The following is a 26066-nucleotide window of genomic DNA, read 5'->3' as shown; positions in this document are numbered from 1 at the left end:
CGAGCAAAAACGGGAGCTGGAAGCATGTAAATATAATAATAACCACTGCAGCCAAGAAGAGAGCCTGACGAGCCCAGTTGTAAGTAAGCTATTAAGACTCGACTGTACACCGTGTTCGTGTTTTCCTCCAAAAACAATAAGTTCTGTTGGAGCAGCCTTTCAACGCCTCTCTCTGTCTCTGCTAGCAAAGTTGACCCAGACAACAAAGTAAAGCTAGTTTTCGGCTACGAGCCGACACAGAACCCACCGTATTAGCCAGAGGTCCCTTTACTACGGTTCGGAGCCGCGGACCTTCAGTAACAGTAATAAATCACAGCAATAGTACATTCATGTAGTTGTAAACAGCATGATAATATATTAAGTAATCCAAAGTATTCAGAATACGTTACTCTCATTGAGTAACGTAACGGAATACGTTACAGAATACATTTTGGGGCAAGTAATCTGTAATCTGTAATGGAATACATTTTAAAAGTAACCTTCCCAACACTGTCTATAGTGCCTTAATAGTCAGAAGGAACAAAGCAGATGGGCCATGATCAAAACGAATTAAAAAACCCAGAATATATTAAACGTGGACAAATTTTCAATTACTTAGTCATTCTTATTTTGAAATGTTAATCATGCAAAGCAAAAAACAAAAGCACGGAGCTTCACTGAGGGGAGCGGAGTCTATCTTAGCAAGGTGAGAGGCAGGGTGCACCCTGGGCAAAGGCCATCGCAGGATCAACAATGAAAGACAGACAGCCATGCAAACTTGTATGCACTCCTAAAACTTTAAGATGCACGTCTGTGGCTGTGGACGAGGACCCACACAGGCACTAGGAGAACATGAGAGAAGGACCCCAGCTGCAGCAAGCACAATGCTACATGATTTTATTCATATGCACAGAAGAAGCAATGGTGATGGTCTTAATAGTATATTGCAAATATGTTTGTTTGGTGTGGGCAACTGTATTTGACATAGTACATTGCAACACTATTCTGTGAGTGCTGCAGCTTCAGCAATTTTTGCAATCCACATGTTTCACGTCTAGTAAAAACCCCGTTTCTGCAAATAATAAAAGCAGCTCAGTAAGACAACCATCAGTGCTGTATCAGCTGCTGCCCACTTAAAGCACTCAATGAATATCATGTCAAAAGCATGCAGTACTGTGTGTGTGTGGGGTGTGTGTGTGTGTGGGGTGTGTGGGGGGGGGGGGACAAGAAACCACAGTGGAAAATGAAGTCTCTGCCCACGAAAAGAAAATTTAGACGTGACTGCAGATTTTTATCAGTTCACTTGAGTTGCTGGTGTTTTAATGTTTCATGTAATTTAGAGAAATCAGCTACTTACTGTGTTGTAGACCGAATATGCAGAGAGGACATGAAAGAGAGCCTGCTGCCTGTAAATCAAAGAAACAGGAAGGAAAGGAGAAGAAACAACAAAAGGAAACAAGGAAGGGAGTGAGAAGGAGAGGAAATGAAAAAATGAGTGTCATGAATCCTGACAGTGTATGTGAAGCTGTAAGCAAACCCCACAGCAAACAGTGTGCTGGACACATACATACAAACCAGAAGTGAGAGGAAAGGACAAAATAACAGTAATACAGCGAGACTACAGCCCCGTCTCTGCTCTTTAAAAATCATTTTTGTATCCTGAACATCGGTTAGATACTGAAATGTTCTCCAGCTTCTGAACAGGCCTGTGGACCATTACACTGACATCACTCTGTGACAGGATCAGGTTACACATAAACCCACGCCATCCAGAGCTCAGCCTGCCCACCTCTCTCTCACACTCAGTCCAAGTTCACCCTGAGGTCTCTCTGCTGCAGACGCTGATTTTTTTAAAATCTGTTTGAATATGGTAACAGTTACAACCTGGAAAATGATATGTAACACACACTACATGACCCAAAGTATGTGGACATCCAAGCCATGCGCATCGATGTCCTTCTACAACAACCTTAATTAGTCTTGTCTCAGGTTTTCCCCTCTGACAGGAACCTGGACGCAGGGATTTCAGTGCTCAGCCTACTCTGAATCCAGCCTACACTGCAGTCAAACCACAACTGCTGGTTCCTTTCAGAAGTAAGAAAACTCATAAACCTATTTGGATTTTTATTTAAAATATCCATCCATCTTCTTCCGCTTATCCGGGGCCGGGTCATGGAGGCAGCAGAGTAAACAGAGAAACCCAGACCTCCCTCTCCCCAGCCACCTCCTCCAGCTTATCCGGGAGAACACCAAGGCGTTCCCAGGCCAGCCGAGAGATATAATCTCTCCAGCATGTCCTGGGTCTGCCCCAGGGCCTCCTCATGGTGGGACATGCCCAGAACACCTCACCCAGGAGGCGCCCAGGAGGCATCCTTGTCAGATGCCCGAACCACCTCAACCTGCTGCTTTCCATGTGGTGAAGCAGCAGCTCTACTCTGAGCCCCTCACGCACCCCTGAACTTCTTACTCTATCTAAAAGGGAGAGTCCAGCCACATTTCTGCTGCTTGTATCCACAGCTCGTGACCATAGGTGAGGGTAGGGACGTAGATCGACCGGTAAATTGAGAGCTTCGCTTTTACACTCAGCTCTCTCTTCACCACAACAGACCAGTACAGCATCCGCATCACTGCGGCCACAGCACCAATCCATCTGTCGATGTCCCGCCCCCTTCTCTCGTCACTTGTGAACAAGACCCCGAGATACTTGAGCTCCTCCACTTGGGGCAGAAACTCGTCCCTGACCCGGAGTGGGCACTCCACCATGGCCTCAGATTTGGAGGTGCTGATTCTCATTCCCACCGTGAATAAGGAGTATTCCAGTATCCCAATACTGGAATACTATAATACTAAAGTAAAGTATGTCTCTGTAACTGTGGATCCCACCACTGAGCTTGGCGGTTATAAACATCCTTTGAGAACAGAAAGTCTGAGCCGTTTATCCGTCTGAAATCCATTTCAGCTGCAAAATCCGACTCAGCAGTGAAACTTACTTGACTCCAAAGCGATCCATGAACATGATGTGGTTTCGAAATGTCCTGTTGATGTCCAAGTCGATCTGTTTGATCTCAGAGGAGCACAGTCTGGCCTGCTCCTTCATTTTCTGAGGGAAAATCAGACAAAAGTCAACAAGGACATGTGGAGGTACCTGTGCTGAAAGACAAATATGTCAGTTTTACATATCAGGGAATATATAATGTAAATTCAGTCAGAATGAATCTATTATTGATTATACTAACTGTTTATGTGTGTCATCAGTTTTCTGAAACATCTCGTCTGTCAGAGAAAATGTGATTGCATCTATGAATGTTATCTTATCCTTTACAAATATGTGTCAGTTAAGATCAGTCTGCCAGGTGATGAGACTGTCAGCTTTGATGTTTCATAGCTTCTGCAACATACTGAATTTGATTAAAAGTACATTCACTGAAGCACGTTTTTGACTTTGTTGCACTTTTGTTGTAACTTGTTGAACTTTTTTAAAAACATGCTACTTTTATACTTTTACTTTATTACATTAGACTTGTAACATTTACAACATAGCTACAGTTTATAACAGTTTTTCTCTCAGCTTTTATACGTCCAACTTATTTTTATGCTCGGAACAGATTTTCACAGAGACTCACTTCAGACGTGAATAAATACCTCATATTTGCCCTCGTTCTCCTTCTTGGCCCTGTCCACGTCCAGCATCAGTGCCCAGGCCCGGCCTCGGAGCTGCAGGGGGATGCCTTTGTATACTCGTTTTACCATCTGACAGCAGAGAGCAGAGGGAATCATAAACACCGGGTGAATAAAACGCCACAAAGTTTAGAGAACAGAAGCTACAAAGACTGAATCATCAGAAAGTTAAACCACCTACTGATCGCCTACGACCCCGTTCACAGTAAAACCAAACGTTTGAAAACATTTTCCGTGAGCACTCGAAGCAGGTTTGTAAGTATCTGTCTGTACAGTTTCTGTTAACTTGGTTGGCTTCTACTTCTACCCCAAGTACCTCCACTCATCAGTTCATCCACCTTGCTTGCTCTCATTGCTGTGTATGCATTTGATGTACTTTTCTCAGCTTACTGACCACTCAAAGTGCTTTAGACTACAAGTCACATGTTAGCCACACATTCATAAAGCACTCTACATGTCTATCCTCACGTTCATGGCCAGTTTAGATGAAGCGTTGCAGAGGTGCCGCATGAGAACTGGGATTATTACAGAGATCTGATTTAAAATCCCACCTACATTTACAACAAAGCTACAGATTTTTACAATTTTCTGATTACTCTGGGTTTTTTTTTTACTTAGGCAGGTTGCACAACTATATTTTTTAAAAGATTTATTATTATTTTTCCATCTTTCCGAGACAGCAACATGATATTTACTCCTGCAGCCTCCCAGCCCTGATTTTGTTCAGTCACTGCTAACCAACTCTGCTCCTTATACACTAATGTGCTGCCTCTGTAGACTTCAGCTGGTGCTTGTTCTGCTTCAGGGATCTGCTGTAAACTGGTGGCTCTTTGAACCAGAATCCACAGCAGCCAGAGATCTGCTGCCACTACACAGAGTTCAGCACAGCTGCAGAGCAGAACAGAGACTACAGTCACCAGCTTCAGTCAGGTGGACCTGTGCATATTGTATTATTTATTCAGTCATTTGGAAAAGGACTGGTGTTTACAGTTACAACTCCCAACTAGAACGAGCTCAATGACGACTTTAAAAGAGAGCGTTAGGCTAACAAAGAGCTCAAATTCATGTTTCGAGCACGATAATGTTTCATGTTTTTAACAAAGACAGATGACAGAAATGCTCAATGATGGATCAAACTGAACTGAACTCAGTTTGATTTATTTATATAGCACCAAATACCAAAACAGTTACTGAAAAGTTTATATTTTATGGTAAAGACCTTAGAATAACACAGAGATTTATCATTTATGAATGATTTAGGCAGCACGGTGGTGAGCACTGTTGCCACACAAGTCCTGAGTTCAATTCCACAATCAGGCCGGGATATGTTCTCCCTGTGTTTGCGTGGGTTCCCTCTGGGTACTCCGGCTTCCTCCCACCATCCAAAGACATGCAGTTTGTGGGGATAGGTTAATTGATTAATCCAAATTGCCACTAGGTGTGAATGTGAGCGTGAATGGTTGTCTGTCTCTGGCTGTATCCCAATTCAGGGTCTGCAGCCTTAAAGTACGCAGCCTCAACAATCCCCAAGGGCCGCGTACTCAAAGACCGCTAAGGCCGGAAGTGCGAGGCTTGTAAAATGGGACGGTCTAGCCTCCGTTGCGCTGCCCAGGTTGCCTAGCAACCATGATACTAACAGCTGGAAACGTTTCATACAGCTTTGTTTGACAGAAATGAAGGAGAAAATCTTTTGTTCATTTGTTTGTTTGTTTCTACATGAGCTTTGATCATTCTCTGATTAAGCTCAGCTATTGAACGGCGTATATTTTAAAGTAAAGGCTTTAAAACCAAGTTAGTACAAACGTCACTAATGTCACATAACTTTGCCGACATGTGGCCAACAGGAATGTTTTAATGTTCTTCGTTATTAAACATTTGCACATAAATAAGTGACATAATATTCAGTACTTACTTAAAGTTTACTCTTCAGGCGCCCCTCATCCGCCGTTTTTTTTTCGGCAAAATTATCCACACCCACCACTGCGCTATGCATTCTGGGATATGTTGGGCCACGAAGTCTACACCGCCACGTCCTTAAGATTCAGGGAAATGAAGGACGCATTTGAGGGCCGCATTTCGAGCAGCCTTCAAATTGGGACAGCCCTCGTCGTGTCGCTGTGACGTAATCGGCCTTAAAATGCGGCCTTTAAGGCTGCAGACCCTGAATTGGGATACAGCCTCTGTGTGTCAGCCCTGCGACAGACTGGTGACCTGTCCAGGGTGTACCCCGCCTCTCTCCCTATGACAGCTGGGACAGGCTCCAGCCTACTGGAAGCGGTTGGATGATTTACTGACACTAGTGGAGACCAAGCTAACGGTGGATGCACACTCAGCTGCTCTGGTTGAGTCTATTGATTTTCCAGCCACAGTAACAACGATCAATAAGCATAGCAGCAACTCTCTCACTAATGTAGGTGTTTTTCCAGAGGGTCGGAACCAGTCAAGCTAATTTTCCACCTTTACAAAGACGCACATCGTCTTAGTGAGGAAGCGTGTCGGTGCAAAACCAGAGAAACTAACCCAGAGCTGCAGAGTGTCAGAACCCAACCTCTGCGTTGTATAACGGGATTTTTAATACATTTTTAAAAAGTATAATGGAAACATGAAATTAGCATATAAGAAATCTGATTTCATCATTTTTTCAGCTAAATTGTTATTGCTAATGACTGCTCGTGAGACTTATGGGGACACTTAAGCTTGTATGAGGACATCATTATCAAGACGGAGAGAAGATTGTAGGTTTTTTCCTCTCCTAGTGTGATTTACATTCTGGTGAGAAGCTTTGATTCAGAATTATTAATGAGGGAGTTCATTTGAGCTGAATATGAATATGTTCTGGACTCAACGCTGACACTTGCTGTGATTCAATCTGTGTTACAAAACTTGCTGACATCAGAGAAACCAGCTGCAATCTTACATGTTTGTCAGCAATCAAGTCATTCTAAATCTGCGAGCTGTTACTCACCCTGTCACTGTTCTTGTATTTATCCCACTTCTTCACCATCTTCAGCCATTTCTCTGCTCTCTCGATCTCCTGCTGCTTCAGCTATGAAAGTAAAAGAAGCTGGTGAACAAAAACATCCTACTGCATGCATTTGTCCTGAAAGAAATGTGACATTTGCCTCTTTACCTTCTCTTCATGTGCAGTTGGTGCCGGCAGCTCATCTTCACTGGAAGAATGAAGAGAAACAAATGATGAGAGGCTACAAAACAGGGCAGAGTGGCACCAACCGGCACGACTTTACTCTGAACACAGACTTACTGCATGAAGCCGAAACGGTCGATGACTTTGTAGATGCTGTAATCAGCATCCTCCCAGGGGTAGATCTCCACCCCGCCCTGCCTGCCCTGGAAACAGTAACAGGTATAAACTTACAAACTACAGTCTAGACAAATAGATACGCACATGTGTACAATTACTTACATAAACAAAAGGATCTTATTGAGCTGAAGCGCAACTGCCCTAAAGGAACTACAAAGGCCCCAAAATGGAGTTTAAAGACTCCTGATGAGCCCAAGGTCCTACAGTATGGATATAGGTACTCCTTACATGGGTCAGTTCTACATCTGGCCTGCATCTGGCCCAGATAAATGGTAAATGGCCTGTATTTGTACAGCGCTTTTCTAGTCCCTAAGGAACCCAAAGCGCTTTACACAACCAGTCATCCACCCAGTCACCCACACATCCACACACTGGTGATGGCAGCTACATTGTAGCCACAGCCACCCTGGGGCGCACTGACAGAGGCGAGGCTGCCGGACACTGGCGCCACCGGGGCCCTCTGACCACCACCAGTAGGCAACGGGTGAAGTGTCTTGCCCAAGGACACAACGACCGAGACTGTCCAAGCCGAGGCTCAAACAGGCAACCTTCCGATTACAAGACGAACTCCCAACTCTTGAGCCACGATCGCCCTATAACACTTTTACATAACCCATGTAAAGCCTGCCTCATTGCTTTTGGCCTGTGCCTGGCCTGGATGCAGGACTTGCGAGTGCTGTGCCAAAAGAAGTCCAGATCAGGTCCCCATGTATCTTCTATCTCGGTCCATACACAAACCTTTGCACACAATCGTGTTTGTCGTTAGTATCTTCACAATTTATTTATTCATTTGGTGTGTGTGTGTGTGGCAGGGGCATATTGTGATGCTCCTCTTCCTCTTTAATGCTACAGTTATTATTATTACAGGTATTACAGACCTAGCAGTAAGGTCTGGGGTTGATAAGCTGAAGTACTGTAGAGGTACCAGAAACTACAGTTCCTCTTGGGTCCACTTCAGGCTGTCTCCAAAAACAGTCAGTCGGCTTAGGCTGACGTGACGCTAACTGATTGCACCCTCTCATCCAGAAATCATCACTTCTGCCTTAAAAAAAATCATAGTTTGAGTCCAGAAAGCTTTGATATACAGTGCTCCCTCGCTATAACGCAGTTCACCTTTCGCTGTTTCGCTGATTTTTTTGGTGCAATTTTGCATCCTTTTTTTTTTTTAAACAACACATTGTGTTCTGCGTCCTGATTGGCTGTAGACCATTGTAATCAATCTCGTGCCGTGTCTGCTGTACAGTACAGAACGCGTTCAGTTTGTCAAATTTACATAAATCTTTGATCCTAGCAGCGTGACTCTGCTGTACTGTAAGTTTGGCTACGTTCACACTGCAGGCGAAAGCGCATCAAATCCGATTTTTTTGACCCTATGCGACCCATATCCGATCATGGTGTGACAGTGTGAACGGCGCAAATCCGATATTTTCAAATCCGATCTGGGTCACTTTCGTATGTGGTTCTGAATCCGATACATATCTGATGTTTCAGAAAGCGACTGCTGTTTGATGGTCAAGTCGCATTAAATCCGTCTTTTACGTCACTGACACAAAACAGACGCCAATTATCAGCGCCGGAGAAGACATCGTGAACGCTTCCTGGCCATCCGGTGAAACTGTTGGGAAGACAACGTTGGAGAAACGTGAACATTTTATTTGTATAATCTGCAGATTCTGACAGAAATCTGCAACTATCCTTTGAAGCACCGCTCCTCTAAAACAGCAATAAGGATCATTATTAGGTTGTTTACATTATTATGTAAATAACAAAATAACTTAAAGCAAAAATTGGGAAACGTGAAGTCCGAAGTCTTTATATTAAGGGCCATCAGTCAAACAATACTGTTGCTCTGGGTCTAAACAGAGCGCGTTGTGTGTGACGTCTTCTTTTGCGCTTGCGGGCGCTTTGAGCGTTCACACTAGAGCGCGTTTGCTGTCGCATTTTATTTGTAGTGTGAACGAGCAGACAAAAAAAATCGGATTTGATCAAAAAATCGGAATTGAGCATCAAGACCTGCAGAGTGAACGTAGCCTTTGTAAGTTTTCTCCCCAACAAACACAACAATATCGACAAAACGTTTTGTACCATCAAAGGCTTCTGCGGTAGCACCCAACAGGCAGAGGAAGATGCTAACCATCGCACAAAAAGACATGCTAAAGGAAGGTAGAAGTTAGTGCATTTTCCCGATTATAAGGCGCATTAAGTGAAACCAAACAGTCAGATAAGTCAAACTTTACTCAGCTCATTCTTCTCGCTTTCTCTACTTCTGTACCATTGATTCATTATGTTGAATTCTCTGGCAGCTGCTCTATTCCCATGTTCTGCACCTGAAAACAGGGTTTGATCTTTGGCTTCATTCTATAATACTGGGCTTATTTTTCTATGAAGGTTTGAACTTCTCCTCCACATCGAAAGGAGCCACCTGAGGTGGTTCGGGCATCTGACAAGGATGCCCCCTGGGCGCCTCCTGGGGTTGGGTGTTCCAGACATGTCCCACCGGGAGGAGGCCCCGGGGCAGACCCAGGACACGCTGGAGAGATTATATCTCTCGGCTGGCCTGGGAACGCCTTGGTGTTAAGTTGGTGGAGGTGGCTGGGGAGAGGGAGGTCTGGGCTTCTCTGCTTAGGCTGCTGCCCCCGCGACCCAGCCCCGGATAAAGCGGAAGAAGATGGATGGTTTGAACTTTGTGTTTAAACAAGAGAGAAAAGTGTGAAAATGTTCATGTCTGTCTGAGAAAAGTGTATAAAGTGAGTAGTGAGGGGTTTTACAGCTTTAAAACATCTATAATCATTGTAAAAAATAAAGTTGGCTATTTTGGGTTATTTTTAGAACGTAACTCCCGTGATAAACGACATTTTTTTAGAGCTTACTTTTGGATTAGGGCTTTGCACCGCCCCTTAGAATCAATGCTTGAGGACCAAGCATGTCATGATCATGTTCATTAGGGTTCACATAAGCCACATTGCCATACTGTATATCCTCTACATTTACAGTTTGCATTGGTACTTCGTGATTCGTGACATTTTTTAAAATACATCTATTTAAATATTTAAGCTTTACATCACAGTCAAAAGCCAAAAAGTACACATGTGACTAACTAAATGAATAAAAGCACAGTATAAATGTGCACAGAAAGCTCCACACTAGGGCTGCCACGATTAGTTAGTTAAACCCCGAAGAAGAAGAAGCTGTGTCCCAGAATTCATAGCGCAGCCCAGCTCAGTTTCCAACAATGGCGGCAGCTGGTTAGTTTTAATATTACTCTTATTATTCTTTCTGGGTCACAAAATAAACGTTTAACATATTTTCAGGTGAGAATGTAGCTGTGTAAACCTCAAATATCTGCTCAGTTTATCAAGACACCACATATTTTCAAAAGCGCTCCAACGTTTTCGGAGACGTCTGTTACCCACTAGCTCGATAGCTAGCCGGGGGCTAGGCTAACTAGAGCGGTGAGAACACCGGACTCCCGGCAAATCGTTTTCAAACCCACCGCCGTCTTTCGCTACTCAGGTTAAACATGATATATAAGTCACTTAGATAACTTCAAAATGTTATTGTTTGGCTTTTTTCAGTGTTTGATTTGTTCCTGAGTAAATCGGTTTGGCTGAGATAAAAGTTATAGTTTTTACACAGCTGAATAAACGTCAAGCAGACAGCTGATTATCAGAAGTGTGAGATGCTCGAGAATTTACTCCGGTGTCCTGTTATATTTTAGATAGCAAGGAGTTTATTAAACTTCACCGAAACAATCTGCAAATTTCATTAAAATTTAAAAAACTATCATCTTGTCTTTATTTTAAGTTAGCACAGACCTTAAACACTTAAAGCTGTAAGCTAATGATAGTTATATAAGAGCGGATGCTGCTGGTGCAATAAGCTGTACGTTTTATGTCCAATGGATGATGATCTGATTAGTCGACTAATCGCAAAAATAATCGGTGACTAGTCGACTGTCAAAATAATCGTTTGTGGCAGCCCTACTCCACACACAAACCTCCTCCCCTAATCAAGTAAGCACTCAGTCTCTCTCCATGGTACAACTGTACATGACATGCATTTAGAATCTCCTTAAACCTGCACAAAGTTTAGAAGTAATGCTTTTATCATGGAAAATCCATTTGAGCAACAATTTGATCCCAGTGTTGACATAACACAGAGGGAACTAATCCTCAGACAGACAGCCTGAGAGGCTTCTCACTCCACTCGACTATGGTTGGCTGCCTAACTGGAAAGCAGCCAATCAGCGAACCCAAAGAAAGTGTAAAGCTTCACCATGGCTGAGTCGGCTCTCTGAGCCTTAGAGGCCCTGCATGTGATGTCGGCGTCATCAGAGTGAGAGGACTAAAAATAATTTTACACTGAGGGCGTTTGGAGACGCACGGTGTGTTACAGAAAGACATTAAAGCCAGAGAGATGGCTCTATTTGAATTGCACTCATTTAAATTCTGCTACGCTGATTCACTACAACTGAATCTAATTCACTAAATGAATGACTCACATCATTTGTAAGACACAATACGATTTGATGGAGTGCATCAAAACACAAGAGCACCAGTGTCTACAGCTGCCTTATTTCATAGCACTAATGACTGTCAGGCCACTTTAAACCATTCGACACAACCCGACTAATCTGCCTTGTTTTCTTTCATCTTTTCTGAATGACACAGCTACTGTGAGTTACAGGTGCCGACAAACAGACAGCTGATCTTACCCTGATCGTACTTAGTGGCAGCATTTACTTACAGAAGTCAAGTGGTAAGAGCTAGCAATTAGCACTATGACCGCCTGCTTAACATTGTGTTGGTCCCCTTTTTTCTGCTAAAATAGCACTGTCCCATTGAGGCACTGACTCCACTAGACCCCTGTAGGTGTGCTGTGGTATCTGACACCACGATGTTAGCAACAGAGTCCTGTAAGCTGTGAGGTGGGGCCCCCGTGGACTTGTTTGTCCAGCACATCCCAAAGATGCTCGAATGGATTGAGGGAAATCTGGAGTCCAAATCAACACCTCGCTGTGCTTCCTGAACACTTTTGCTTTCTGACAGGTTGCATTATCCAGCTGAATATTGTTTCCATGAAAGGGTGTACATGGTCTGCAAAAAAGCTTAGCTAGGTGGTACGAGCTGAAGTAACATCCACAATGATGAAGGTTTCCCAGCTGAACATCGCCCAAAGCATCACACTGCATTGGCCAGCTTGTCTTCCTCCAACACAACAAACAACACACACCCAGCCATCCACGTGATAAAGTGATTCCGATCTTCTTCCATTGTGCTGGGGTTCAGTTCCGATGCTCGCTTGCCCACTGCTGGCACTTTGGGCAGTGGACAGGAGTCAGGATGGGCAGCCTGACTGGTCTGCATCTATTCAGCCCCATTCGCAACAAACTGTCATGCACTGTGTATTCTATATATGCTTTAGTAGATGTTGGATCAGACCATATGGGAAAGCTTTTGTTCCCTGTGTACATCAGTGAGCCTTGGCTGCCCATGTCCCAGTCTCTGGTTCACCCCATTTCCTTCCTTGGACTACTTTTGATAGATGCTGACCACTGCAGGCCAGGAACACGGCACAGGAGTGGCAGCATTGGAGATACTCTGACTTCGTTATTGAGCCGGCACAGTTCAGCCTTAGTCAAACTCTCTCAAATCCTTACATTTACCAGTTTTTCCTGCTGCTAACATGTCAGCTTTAAAGACAAAATGTTCACAATGCACCCACTAACAGATTCCACGAAGAAGAGATAATCAGTGTTATTCCTAATGTTTCACTAAATTCTCATTTTTAATGTTCTTAATTTTATACTTACCGTACTGCTAATGTTTAGAGCATCATTTTGGAGCTCTGGCTTCTTTTGGCATCGAAAGAAGAATAATTTTGTTATCCATATATTCTTTTTCAAGATGATAATACACAGTGTCATTTATTTGAACTGTTCTTTTCCAGTTTGACTGTCCAGGGTACATCTTTAATCTTTTAAAATAAAAAATAAAACAAGAATTAGGCCCACAAGTTTGAACTTATTTGGACTTTTCTCTAATCCAAGTAAACGCACATTTTCAAATAATAATTTGATAATCTTCTGTATTCACTTCCGGTATGATGGCTTTGCCGTTGCCGGCCGTGGTTTCTGTGTGCTGTTTTTTTCGGCCTTTTTGCTTTCGCTTTTTGTCACTAATGTGTTGGCTGCCCTTGTCTATGATCGCCTGACGCTATTATCCATCCGATCCTCTATGATAAGTCAAGATGCCTTATCCTCCTGCGGTATTTTCCATTCTCCGCTGCCGACACCGGTGTCTGGATCTTTGTTAGGTGTCTTCTACTTCGCTGAGAGTGGCGCTTTTTAACGCTCGATCAATGACTAATAAAACGTTCCTGCTGAACGATTTTATTCTTTCCAAGAAACTGGACTTCTTATTTCTAAATGAAACCTGGCAGTGCGATGGTGACTTTTCATCCTTTATCAAACTCTGTCCGAGTGGGTACTCATTCAAATGTATACGTACATTATTATTTGGTTTAATGCCCCTTAGAAACCTGCCCCTCAAATATATGTTTTTGGTAGTCATCAACTAGCTTCTGCATTATTTTGGCTGGATATTTAATGACTCTTGTTGGCAGAATTGGTATATAAAAATTGTTGTTTTCCTGGCACAGATCTGGCGTTTAAGCACAGCCCACAAATTTAACATAGGGTTAAGTTTGGGGCATTGGGAAGGCCATTCCAGAAACTCAATGGGCCATTTCTAAACAGGTGCAGACCATCGGTTCAAAGAATTGTATGTAAAGACAAAATTGATTAGGATGTTCAGGAACAAACCAGGAACCAACAAGATCAAGCCTACCAAGAGCTGGAAACTGCTGGGAGGCCAGTGTCGCTGTCCACAGTCCACTGGCCTTCCAGCTGTTTACGCTACCACGGACTAAGAAAGAGTGTCGACCAAAGAAAAAGTCCATGCTTATGAAATTAATAACTTCAGGTTCAACTGAAATTTGCAGTTGTCCACATGGACAAGCCAAAAGCCTTCTGGGGAAAAGCTTTAAGACGAGACAAAGACTGAGCTATTCAACCACAATGACAAGAGATATGTTCAGAAGAATAAAGGTTAGGCTTTCAAACCATGGATAGAATAATGAAGTGTTGTGTTTTCGAACTTCAGAGCTGCCTCCTGATGAAATCAAAAGAATTTTGAAATCTTTCCCACATTCTGCTGCAGCCAGGTTTGACAGAGAAACACTAAATCTCTTAACAGCAACAAATTACTGCTATTCAGATTAGCACAATAGCTGAATTAGAGTATCGCCTGGGGTTGTCGAGTGGCAAACACTGTGTGGAAAATGCTGTGATGTAAATGAACCATCAGAGGGAGCCAGGAAGCAGCGTGTGCCAGGTGAAACCAGGCTCGGTTGATGCCTCTAGCAATATAACCATAAACCTGATGTTTGACAGACGTTTACCCAGGGTCCCCTTGTGGTGTGGGATCGGTCTTCTCCCAGCTCTGTTTCTCTTGTACACTGTGCTCTGCATGTGTCCAGAACCCATCCACAGAAATCACAGTGACTGGGAGTTCAGCCAGTCCCTGCAGGTCAGTGTCAACTCAATTACTGCACAGTTTGTCACAGATGTTGCTATGGCTAAAAAGCTCAAACCCCTCCATTGCCATCCTTTCACTGCGAGCCGCTGAGCTAAATTTAGCCTGTGGCATCACCAACCCCACCCGGCCCCAGCTCAGCTCTGCATCAGCACATTTACCACTCTGACCAAAGCTCCTTTTCTATGTTACAGCTTGAGAAGCTTTCCTACTTACAACAGCTTTTTTTAAAAAGCACGAACACTTGTGCAATCATAATAAAACAATTATTCAAACTGAGAAAATCAAAGCATTGATATGTTTTTTTTAAAAAGTCAGTTTTGCCTTGCTCCAACGGTTCAGGCTAAGGTAGGGTTATGGTTGCCACCTATGATGATGTGGTCATGAGGAGTTATATTTCCCAGTAATGGTGAGAGAAAGTAGTGGTTTTTTGATTTTGTTAAGAACCATGGTGACAGAGTGCTGAGGATTGCCACGAACACGCACCTCTGCAGTGACTGTTTTACATTTCAATACATTATTAACAAGCTAGCTAGCTCCAAATATGTTAGCTTTTCGCTCAGAAAAAAACCAAGATGGCTACACGCAAAAAGCTAAACTCAAAACTGTAGTCAGCGATAGGGCAGCGCAATATGGCAAAAAATATTTGTCACGATATATATTTGAAAGCTTGCGATAACAATATAACTGACGACATAATTGACGCGAGACGAAGTACTTTACAACTCCACAACTTTATTAGTGCAAAAAACCCCCCCAAAACATTGATTTATTTTCATTTAAACAAGCAGCTGTTTATATTAGTTTAGTTATAGTTGTCGTGATATTTTGTTTGCTAATAATGTATGGATACAGGGACAGCAGAAATCGATATTTTGTTACAAAAAAGTTTTTGTGCTCTGACTTCAGAGCATGTTGATCCTTTTTCTGAGCAAGAATCCTGACATTCCTTCACTGTCCAAATGTGTTTAACTTGTTTTTGGCAGCAATAAACATGACAGTTTACTTATTTTAATTTAAGACATGTTTTATTTTAATTAAGTTTAAAACTTTTTTATTTCATGTAAAATTATATTTTGTTTTAATTTACTTTCAAATTCTTCAGTTGCTGAAGGGGCTGCATAGTTTTCATAAATTGCATAGTTCAGAATAGCTATAATTGTACCAGATGGTTGATTCAGTTAAGTTGGACTAGACTGTAATACAAACCGTTCAGTTTGTCAACAATAAAACTGAAATGAGAGAAAGACTGAGTGTGAGACTTTGATATGAGATAAAATGAATATTGATAAAGTTTACCTTTATGTACAGAATCTGAATATCGCAAAATATTTTTAAAAAATTGCAATAATATCGTATCGTGCGTGAAGTATTGTGATAATATCGTATCGTGGGATGTATGGTGATTCCCACCTCTATTAGTTAGTTCCCCCCAACGTTTGCTACTTGTGTCATAAGGCATGCAGCTATTGAGTTAGCTTCTTTGGTCTCACCACCACGCTAGTTGAAGCGGACGCCTCTTCACGTGCTTTAACAGCTTTGTTGTACTCCAACAAGCGCTTCTGCTTCAAATGATGAAATAGGTTTATCGTCTCCTCCCTTCGTCACGACGGTCCGCTTGCATGTTCTACAAAAAATTGTGCTTTGTTGGGTATCTGACGGCTGAAAACCAACCCAGTTCCACACCACTGAGGTTGCAACATTTTTACAAACCAGTTCTGGTTCATCCGTTTCAACGATCCGCTTTCACCCTTCTCATTCTCTGTCGCTGCCATGCTTTTTCTACCATGTGCGTATGAAAACAAAGCCACTGCGCATGCGTGTTTTACCCATATTCTATCGCGATATTTCATTTTCTTATCTTTGCCTAACATTGTACCGGTATTACCGTGAACGGTATAATATGGCCCAGCCCTAGTCAGCGACTCGATAGATAACATTTAGGTGGCTACACCGGTCGTTCATATAAAAGTCCATGGTCAAGACTTTTTACTGTAGACCTGAAGCCTGATTTTGCTTCCTGGATAAAAGAATGATTTCCAGTTTCTTGCTCAGACTGAAGAATAGGTGGATCATTAAATTCCCAAAGCCGAGGTATTGGGATCACTAAAACTCAGCCTGTACATGTAGTATAACCTGTACTACATGTGTAGAGTGGATGGCTTTCTTCTCAGTCCATTGAAGACTAATCAAGAGGAAAGCATGTAATGAATCATGTCCGTTGAGTTTTTAATGGCTGCTTTTAATGTTAGTTTTCACTGCAGTCACAATCAATATCTGTGGTCTTCGTTCTCCGAGACATCGCACCACAGGCATAAACATATTATTACACAACATGTTATTAATGCACTTTGCCAGCATACTCACATCCACCCACACACATACACGCTTGTTGTCCTCCACACATGCAGAAATGTGCTGCACACAAAGCAAACACAAGAAGACATTTGAATTTTTGTCCTTTTGTGTTTTTTGTTAAGCCCAAAATGAACCATGTGAGAACACACAAGTGACAATGTAAACTCACCGTAGCATACTTCAAGATGATATCAGCTCGTTCTTCTGCGATTAGACTCTCGATGTCTTTCTTCATGTCAATATCTACGGAAAAAAGGAAGAGCAAGATTTGCATAAACTAGAGAAAACAACAACTGACGATGAAAAAATAACACCGCCAGATGTGACTAACAGCACGATGAGCTGACCTGAAGCATGCTTTGGTTTTAAAGAGAATAAACACATCAGTAGATGGTTGCCTTGGATTTAGTAGAACAATATCATTTTTTGCAGTCTGAAATATTGAAAATTGACGATCTAGTAAAACTCCAAACAGCACAAATTCTATTCAAAGCAAAAAATAAAGAACTGCCAGGTAATATTCAGAGTATGTTTTTTTTGAAAGAAGGAAGTTATAATTTAAGGGGTTTTTGTAACTTCAAAACAATGAAGGTCCGTACTACAAGAAAAGGCTTTTGTGTTTCTGTTCATGGAGTGAAACTGTGGAACAGTCTGAATATGGAATTAAAGCAATGTCCAAACATAAAACTGTTCAAAAAGAGTTATAAAAATATGATCTTCTCAAACTATAAAGAAAAGGAAAATATTTAAATTAAGTGAATGTCTCTATTTAAAAAACAAACAAACAAACAAAAAACTCATGATGTGATATTAGTATATATAGTATATCAGAAATCTGTTCACTATTTTTATTACAAATTATATCAGTAAGGAAGCTGACTAAATATTAACTGAGAATTTATGGCAAAGGGGTGGGATTAAATAAGTGTTTACTTCTTCCCTTTCAACATGTAAATTAATCAGAACGGTTTTTTTTGTATGTAATTTGTATAGTATTTTTTTTTCTTTCTTATTTTCTTTTCTAAATGTACTTGTATATTGTTCACATGTTGAAATAAATTACCAATCAAATCAAATCAAATAGCGGGGCTTTAAAATATCAGCTGCAAAATTGCACTAGAAACGTGCTAAAGCAGCGGTCCCCAACCTTTTTTGCACCACAGAGTCGCGGATGAATACAATACAATAAAACCAGTACCAGAAAAAAGAAGATTTATTCATAACACAGGAAAAGACCCAGGGAAACATACATACATACATTTCTCAAGTCTCGTGGCCTGGTACCGGTCCGTGAGTTGTTTGGTACCGGTCCCTGGCCCGGGGGTTGGGGAACGCTGGTCTATAGGACTGAACAAGCTCGGTAAAGTAGAAAACTGTAGTTTTTATCCCTGCGGATCTGAACTCAGGAAATATCCTGTACCAAAGCAAGGCCAATAAAATCTGAGACGTGGTGATTGATTTAGTGATCTGAAAGCAGGTTCTGGTGAGTGTACTGTGCATTTGTCTGTCAGCTGGATTAAACAGCTGTGTGAAGGTGTAAAAGTATAAGTGCTCATATACAGGCGCTCCAAGGTCCTGTGCCAAACTGTGACATGACAAGGCCTGTTTAAAGAGCAATACATACTCTTCTAACTTATACAGCCTCTAGTACTAATAAGTAATAGTAATAAGAAAACAATACAGTACATTTCATAATTTGACTTAAATCCAATAAACGGAAGCCACCGAGAAAATGTTCCCTTTGTTTCATGAAACTGAGCATAACAAAGTCACGCTTATCTGCAGGTCAGTGATTTATGGCCCCCGTCGAATGATTTAGGAAGTAATAAAAGTTAATGGCAGTTATCATTTTGATGACTATCATAAAATTATGATATTTCATAACTCAGTAATAATCAATAATCCGATGCCCAAAAATATGTGATCATGAAAATATGGCGATAGGGCTGCTCAATTAATCGAATTTTAATCTCGATTACGATCTGGGCTTTCAACGATCATTAAAAATGACTGAGCCGATTATTAGCCCCTCCCTCGTGCTTTACTCTCGCGCTGCTCCGTGTGGCAAATCGAGCGCACCTCTCTGCATTTCGAACACGTGTCACAACAATTAAGAGCAGCGGTCTCCAACCTTTTTTGTGCCACGGACCGGTTTATGCCCGACAATATTTTCATGGACCGGCCTTTAAGGTGTCGCGGATAAATACAACAAAATAAAACTAGTACTGGTACCGAAAAAAAGAAGATTTATTCATAACACACGTGAAAAGACCCAGGAAAACAGAGTAAACGATAAAAACGATAACAAAATAACGCTGAAAACCGATAAAAACCCTGAAAACTATACATTTCACACCTGAGCCTCAACTCTCGCGGCCCGGTACCAAACGACTCACGGACCGGTACCGGTCCGAGGCCCGGGGGTTGGGGACCGCTGATTAAGAGGAGCCGAGGGAAGCTCGGAAAGCTCAGCAGAAGTTATTTGGAGAGGAGAGTGACTGCTGTTGGTTGAAAAGAGGTAAAAAAACTTGAGTGGTGTGGAAACATTATGGGTTCATGAGTCAGACGTGGATCAAGTAGACACAGTGTGTAAACTTTGCTACAGTGTCGTAGCTGCACCACAGAGCAACACTGCAAAGTTCACTAAACATAGATGTTTACATTTTTCATTTATTTCTTATATTGCAAACATTTGCACTGTTATCAGTATTTGCACTATTTTATATTATTTTTGACAATCTTTAAAGTCATTATTCAACACATTGTTATTGTTAAATAAATATCGTCAAATAATCGAGATCTCAGTGAAAATAATCGTGATTATCATTTTTGCCATAATCGAGCAGCCCTATATGGCGATGGATGAGGATGATGAAGAGGTGGTTTGAGACAGAAACGAAAACTGTGGAATATTCATATTTTTGTGCTGTTGTCATTTTAAGCCAAAAAGTTTACTTTTTACACAAAAAAATGTTCCCTTGGCAGAAACCTCTGTGTGTGTGTGTGAAACTGTGTTAAACCACAGTAAAAAGGTTGTTTTTGGTAAAGCCAGTGCTTTTGTAAGGATGGGGAGAGTTGGAGGCTGCGTGCCCCGGTGGATACATTTTGTTTGTTTAATCCAAAAAAGTTAGACTTACAAACGCTCCGCCTCAGCGTGAGACGCTCGTACCGAAGCGAGAGCGATGTTTTATGTGGAAAAACGCCTGAATGTGGTGAGGAGACCAACAACACTGGTAAAGTTGTGGGGCAGCTGGTCAGGACTTTCTGCAGCATCTGCAAAGCTGTCTTGGTTGGTTTTTAAAAAACGCGCTTTACTCATCAGAAGGCCGTAAATTCAGCTCATTGGTCAGATCAAAACCGTCCTTAGTGGCTGAAGCGAGAGCCTGCCTTTCTAAAATTGCTTTATTGATCAGTGGTTTTTCTCATTGGTAAAAGCTAGGGCTGCCACAAACGATTATTTTGACAGTCGACTAGTCACCGATTATTTTTGCGATTAGTCGACTAATCAGATCATCATCCATTGGATGTAAAACGTACAGCTTATTGCACCAGCAGCATCTGCTCTTATATAACTATCATTAGCTTACAGCTTTAAGTGTTTAAGGTATGTGCTAACTAAAAATAAAGACAAGATGATAGTTTATTAAATTTTAATGAAATTTGCAGATTGTTTCGGTGAAGTTTAATAAACTCCTTGCTATCTAAAATATAACAGGACACTGGAGTAAATTCTCGAGCATCTCACACTTCTGATAATCAGCTGTCTGCTTGACGTTTATTCAGCTGTGTAAAAACTATAACTTTAATCTCAGCCAAACCGATTTACTCAGGAACAAATAAAATACTGAAAAAAAGCCAAACAATAACATTTTTAAGTTATCTAAGTGACTTATATATCATGTTTAACCTGAGTAGCGAAAGACGGCGGTGGTTTGCCGGGAGTCCGGTGTTCTCACGGCTCTAGAGAGCCTAGCCCCCGGCTAGCTATCGAGCTAGTGGGTAACAGACGTCTCCGAAAACGTCGGAGCGCTTTTGAAAATATGTGGTGTCTTGATAAACTGAGCAGATATTTGAGGTTTACACAGCTACATTCTCGCTTGAAAATATGTTAAACGTTTATTTTGTGACCCAGAAAGAATAATAAGAGTAACATTAAAACTAACTAGCTGCCGCCATTGTTGGAACCTGAGCTGGGCTACGCTATGAATTCTGGGACACAGCTTCTTCTTCTTCAGGGTTTAACGGCAGCTGGCATCCTTGTACATGCAGTGCTGCCATCTTCTGTTTCAGTCCGTTATTACACTCTTAAATCCTACTACTTATTCCTGCGTCTTTTGTGATCTTACAAAGCTTCAAACGACGCGTCGACTATTAAATCAGTCGTCGACGATTTTGATAGTCGACGTAATCGTGACTAGTCGACTAATCGTGGCAGCCCTAGTAAAAGCCAAGGCCACCTCTGTTTTAAAAGGTTTCACTGGTGGATCGGGGAGGAGCTCCATCTCGCGATCGCACCGTGAATCAGAGAGAATTTCACCCACACTGACCAAACTGTGCAAAGTCACAGCTGACTCTCTCGGGGTCTCACGCTGAGGTGGAGCGTTTGTAAGTCTAACTTTGATTCTGATTTTCCTTTTTTGGATTAAAAACACAAATAAAATGTAATAAAGTTTCCTATCGGGGCATGCAGCCTCCAACTCTCCCCATCTTTACAAGAGCATCGGTTTTACTAAGAACAACCGAACAACACACACATACACACACACACACAGGACCCCCAAAACAGGCTCCTGCCAAGGTGACATTTTTTTGTCTAGAAAGTAACATTTTTGGCCTATAAGAAAAGAAAAAACAGCACAAAAATATGAATATTCCACAGTTTTGATCTTGAACCACATCCTTGGCCATCGCCATATTTTCATGACTACATACTTTTGGGCATCTGATTATTACTTTTGGCCTCCGGGCATCGCAACCACGAGGCCAGGTGCAACAAGAAGCATGGGTCGTGAGCCTCACTTTACTTCACTGCTCAATTAGCAATGTTAACCTGCTTTGTAATTACCAGTACGCCCTAGCATACTCTATTTGAGCCACTTTTAAAAAATGAACCTCACTCGGCTGAAGCTGGATTCTGACTGATGTTTCATCATCAAACTCAGCAGCAGAGGTATTAATCCAGCTTAATCTGCATCCTCTGTTTGGCTCTACACCAGTGACAGACCTGGAGTGATGATCCGGACACATTGCAGGACAACGCAAATCATCTGGATTAGGGAAAACCCCGAAGCAGGATTATGCAGTGAAAATCTGTGTTTGTCAAAGCCTGAACAAAGAGAAACAAAGAGCCAAACAGCAGACGTGCAGAAGTGCGGACACGTAACACTGATGGCTCCTTCTTGGTTTAAAAAGTCCACAAAAAGGATCCACCTTAAGAGTGTAGCTCTGATATTTAGACAACATGCCACACTGTAGTGTCTCACTGTAGCAACAGAATTGACTTTATTTATATTTGAGTCCATTTGAGCTCCTTGTGTCCTGTTGAGTTTTTATAAACGAATGACACAGAGAGCAAACTGAGCGTCTGACTATGCAAAGTGAACTGAATGTATGTTTTTACCCAGTAGGTAACAGGATGCATCCTTTCTGCTGTGTTGCTTTTGTCTGAAGACAAATCTTTCCCATCTGTTCTAAGATGGTGGCGTGTAACCAAAAAAGGTTTACCGACTTTCATCTAGAAGCTACCGAGGAACGGGCACTGAAGCTTTAAATATGAGCTGTTCTCTGAAACATATGGCAGCGGCTGCATGTGGTCAGCGTACTAAATCACAGACGAGCTCTGGCAGGAGACGCAGCACAAAGGGTGGAGACCCAACCTAGGAGAGGGAACAGAGACGGCACCCTTTCACACTACCTGACTGATGAACATGTACTCTGCCTTTGCAGGCTGTGTTTTACTCTCAGAATACAAACTGAGCTTGATTTAAAAAACCTCCGAGTGGAGACTTGGGAGCTGGACTTGAACCAAGTCTTTTGCTGAAGTGGTTCATGGTCGGAGGGAGGATTGTTGAAAGTGGGAAATGAGTCACATTTTGCCCTCTGTGCATTTAAGTTACTGCGGGGGCATAAAGTGTTTGGTTGCATCGGCTCATTTTAATGTCATAAGCTCAGTTTCACTAATTAAACTTGCTGATATTACTCTATCAGGATACGTACTGAATCAAAACATATTAACACATTAAGTCATATTCAATATTAAAGAAGTGGTGTGTTCATTTAATATCGTGTGGAGGAGTTTAAACTCTTTTTTGTCAAATAGAATTTTTTTTTTATTCTGACCTCCAAAACTTTAGAAAACAATATAAAAAAATGACATGTTCTGTAGGGGTGGGGGAAAAAATGGATACTGTGTAGCATGGTGATATTTTGTTTGCTAATAATGTATGGATACAGGGACAGCAGAAATCGATATTTTGTTACAAAAAGGTTTTTGTGCTCTGACTTCAGAGCATGTTGATCCTTTTTCTGAGCAAGAATCCTGACATTCCTTCACTGTCCAAATGTGTTTAACTTGTTTTTGGCAGCAATAAACATGACAGCTTACTTATTTTAATTTAAGACATGTTTTATTTTAATTAAGTTTAAAACTTTTTTATTTAATGTAAAATTATATTTTGTTTTCATTTACTTTCAAATTCTTCAGTTGCTGAAGGGGCTGCATAGTTTTCATAAACTGCATAGTTCAGAATAGCTATAATTGTACCAGATGGTTGATTCAGTTAAGTTGGACTAGACTGTAATACAAACCGTTCAGTTTGTCAACAATAAAACTGAAATGAGAGAAAGACTGAGTGTGAGACTTTGATATTAGAGAAAATGAATATTGATAAAGTTTACCTTTATGTACAGAATCTGAATATCACAAAATATTTGTAAAAATTGCAATAATATCGTATCGTGCGTTAAGTATTGTGATAATATCGTATCGTGGGATGTATGGTGATTCCCACCTCTAATATTCTGATTGGATTAGGCTTGTAACTGATGAAGACGTCAATCTCACAGGTTTAACACGGAGCTGTTATTCCTGTTTAGAGTGTCGTGCTTCTTCCTTGGATTCCTCTAGATTAGCTTGTCTAGGTTATATATTTTTTTCTCAACCCACAATCATATTTATTCAACTTTCACTTCATATTATACAGAAAACTATTAGCTATAAACTACTAATTTTTGTTTTTCTGATGATCTAACCTCTGTTCACAAATTATCTGTGCTGATGTCTGGATGTCTCAAAACCTGAGACATTTAGAACTGAAGGCAAACTTGAGACTAAACTGAAACATTTTTTGTTGGTCTAAAATCTCAGACGTGTGACCAAAATGTAACAAATGTTCTGTAATATTCTAAACTGCAGATCTTTTAACTATTTCTAGATCAAAGTGTGCAGACGTTGATTTCAGTAAGTGTGTTCTTTGAAAGTGTGTGTGTGTGTGTGTGTTAACTTGCATTTTATTTCTTTGTAAAGTTTACTTTGGGTTTTTTTCCTGCCTTAAAACAATACAAACCTACACAGGTCTAATGTTTATGTTTCCTGTGTTAAGCACATCGAGTTTGAACTGTAATGGTCACTACCATTGTAATTTTAAAATCTGAGGTTTGGACTTTTACATAAAGTGAATATCCATCTGTCCCCGGGTACTTTATGGAGCCCTGTGGTTAAAAACTTCCTGGTGGACCACAAGCCTGGGAATTTGATCAAATGCCATTTAATTTAGGAGTAAGCATCATCGGAGCTCTAAAGAGAAGGAGAGAGTGAGAATTCCAACACAAAGTGAGTACAGCAGGACATACTTAAATGTTTTTTACTGAATGACTCAGGTTCCTGTGCAGTTACTTGAATTACTAAAGATAAAGAATGCCCAGTGAATTAGGGATGTTTTTTAGCCCTTGCTGGTCTGGAGCCTACTCTCGATGATTCTCTCTGAAGACTGTAAAACATTTACAGACTCCTCATCTATTAGCTAATAAAGTACAACGGAAACTTCGCACTTTGTTGATCTTTTTCATTGGTTTCAAACTGGATAAATAAAACTTTTACATCTTCCCAGCGAAACCTCACAAACAGAATCTCTTTTTTTTCTGTGCTCCAGAAAAATGAAAACATGTACAATGATTAGAAAAATATTCATGTACTCAGTATTCAAGAACTGGCATACATTGGTTCAATTTAAGACCTAACCGCTGTGTTGTGTTTGTGGTTATTAAGCCAATAAAGACTTAATAAGACCCACAAATGTTGTGAAACCGGGCGAAGACTCAGAGAGTACAATGTTACGGGTCATTATTTCAGGACAAACAGGAGTAGCAGAAATACAGCAGTATAATAAAGCGTAATGAATATCTGAACAGTGCTTCTGCTTTCAGCTGTCAGGAAAAATGTTGAATAACTTCGCTGTATATCTCGCAGCTCTCCCAGCAGGCCCGAGAGCTGCTGCCGCTGCCTTCAGTGTCTCCATCCCAGACACACGCAGGGCCAGGCTGCTGAAGGATGCTGCCCACGGTGCGGACGTGTTTCGCTGACATCAGGACCTTTGTAGCGGCTCAAAGTGTCATTTAGCGCCGGTAAACAAACACACAGCCTCCGATAGTACGAGCCGCGCGCGACGCTGTGATTTGACACCATTCTCCAGCCTCGCGCGAGACCTCGTTTTTATTCATTATTATTACTCCGCAGAGAATAAGAAACAAAGCTGGGGCATGGCTACAAAGAAACAAATACGCTTGTAATTACCTTGATTCTCTGGTGTATTCCTGCGCTATCCGTGCAGTTACCGCTCCGTTTGCTTTGGGCATTCTCTGCTGAAAGTGCAGCTGCAGCAGAACAAGCCACCGGGCTGGTAACAATAGCCTCCCCCTCCGTCAATCCATGGGTTACCATCAGACACAGCACACAGGAGCACACGGACGGGACACAAACCCTCCAGGTCCGCGATCCAAGCAGCGGCAGCGGAGAAGACGCACTGAGCAGGCGCCGATCGTCAGCCGTGTGTGAGCTGTAAACGATCCGGCCTTAAAGAAACAGAACCGACAACAGCTGTCCCGGTGGAGACGCAAACACCAGCATAGAAGCAGTA

General features: G+C 41.7%; 1 protein-coding gene across 1 annotated transcript in view; it reads right to left on the bottom strand.

Moving 5' to 3' along the window:
- LOC102789254 (USP6 N-terminal-like protein) overlaps positions 1–26066 on the bottom strand; it is a 33214-nt gene extending 7148 nt beyond the window's left edge. Inside the window, exons 1-8 of the mRNA XM_087842199.1 lie at positions 25724–26066; positions 17102–17175; positions 6920–7005; positions 6788–6827; positions 6623–6703; positions 3622–3729; positions 2970–3079; positions 1337–1385 (exon numbers count right to left, since the gene is read on the bottom strand). Of these exons, the coding sequence (XP_087698325.1) occupies positions 1337–1385; positions 2970–3079; positions 3622–3729; positions 6623–6703; positions 6788–6827; positions 6920–7005; positions 17102–17167 (540 nt within the window). The 5' untranslated portion in view covers positions 17168–17175; positions 25724–26066. The remainder of the gene's footprint in view (positions 1–1336; positions 1386–2969; positions 3080–3621; positions 3730–6622; positions 6704–6787; positions 6828–6919; positions 7006–17101; positions 17176–25723) is intronic.

This window comes from Neolamprologus brichardi, chromosome 1 (genome assembly GCF_056152115.1).
Source record: "Neolamprologus brichardi isolate AB-2024 chromosome 1, ASM5615211v1, whole genome shotgun sequence".
Classification (NCBI taxonomy): domain Eukaryota; kingdom Metazoa; phylum Chordata; class Actinopteri; order Cichliformes; family Cichlidae; genus Neolamprologus; species Neolamprologus brichardi.
Note: the sequence above shows the minus strand (reverse complement) of the source record. Positions and strands in the feature narration are given on the sequence as shown.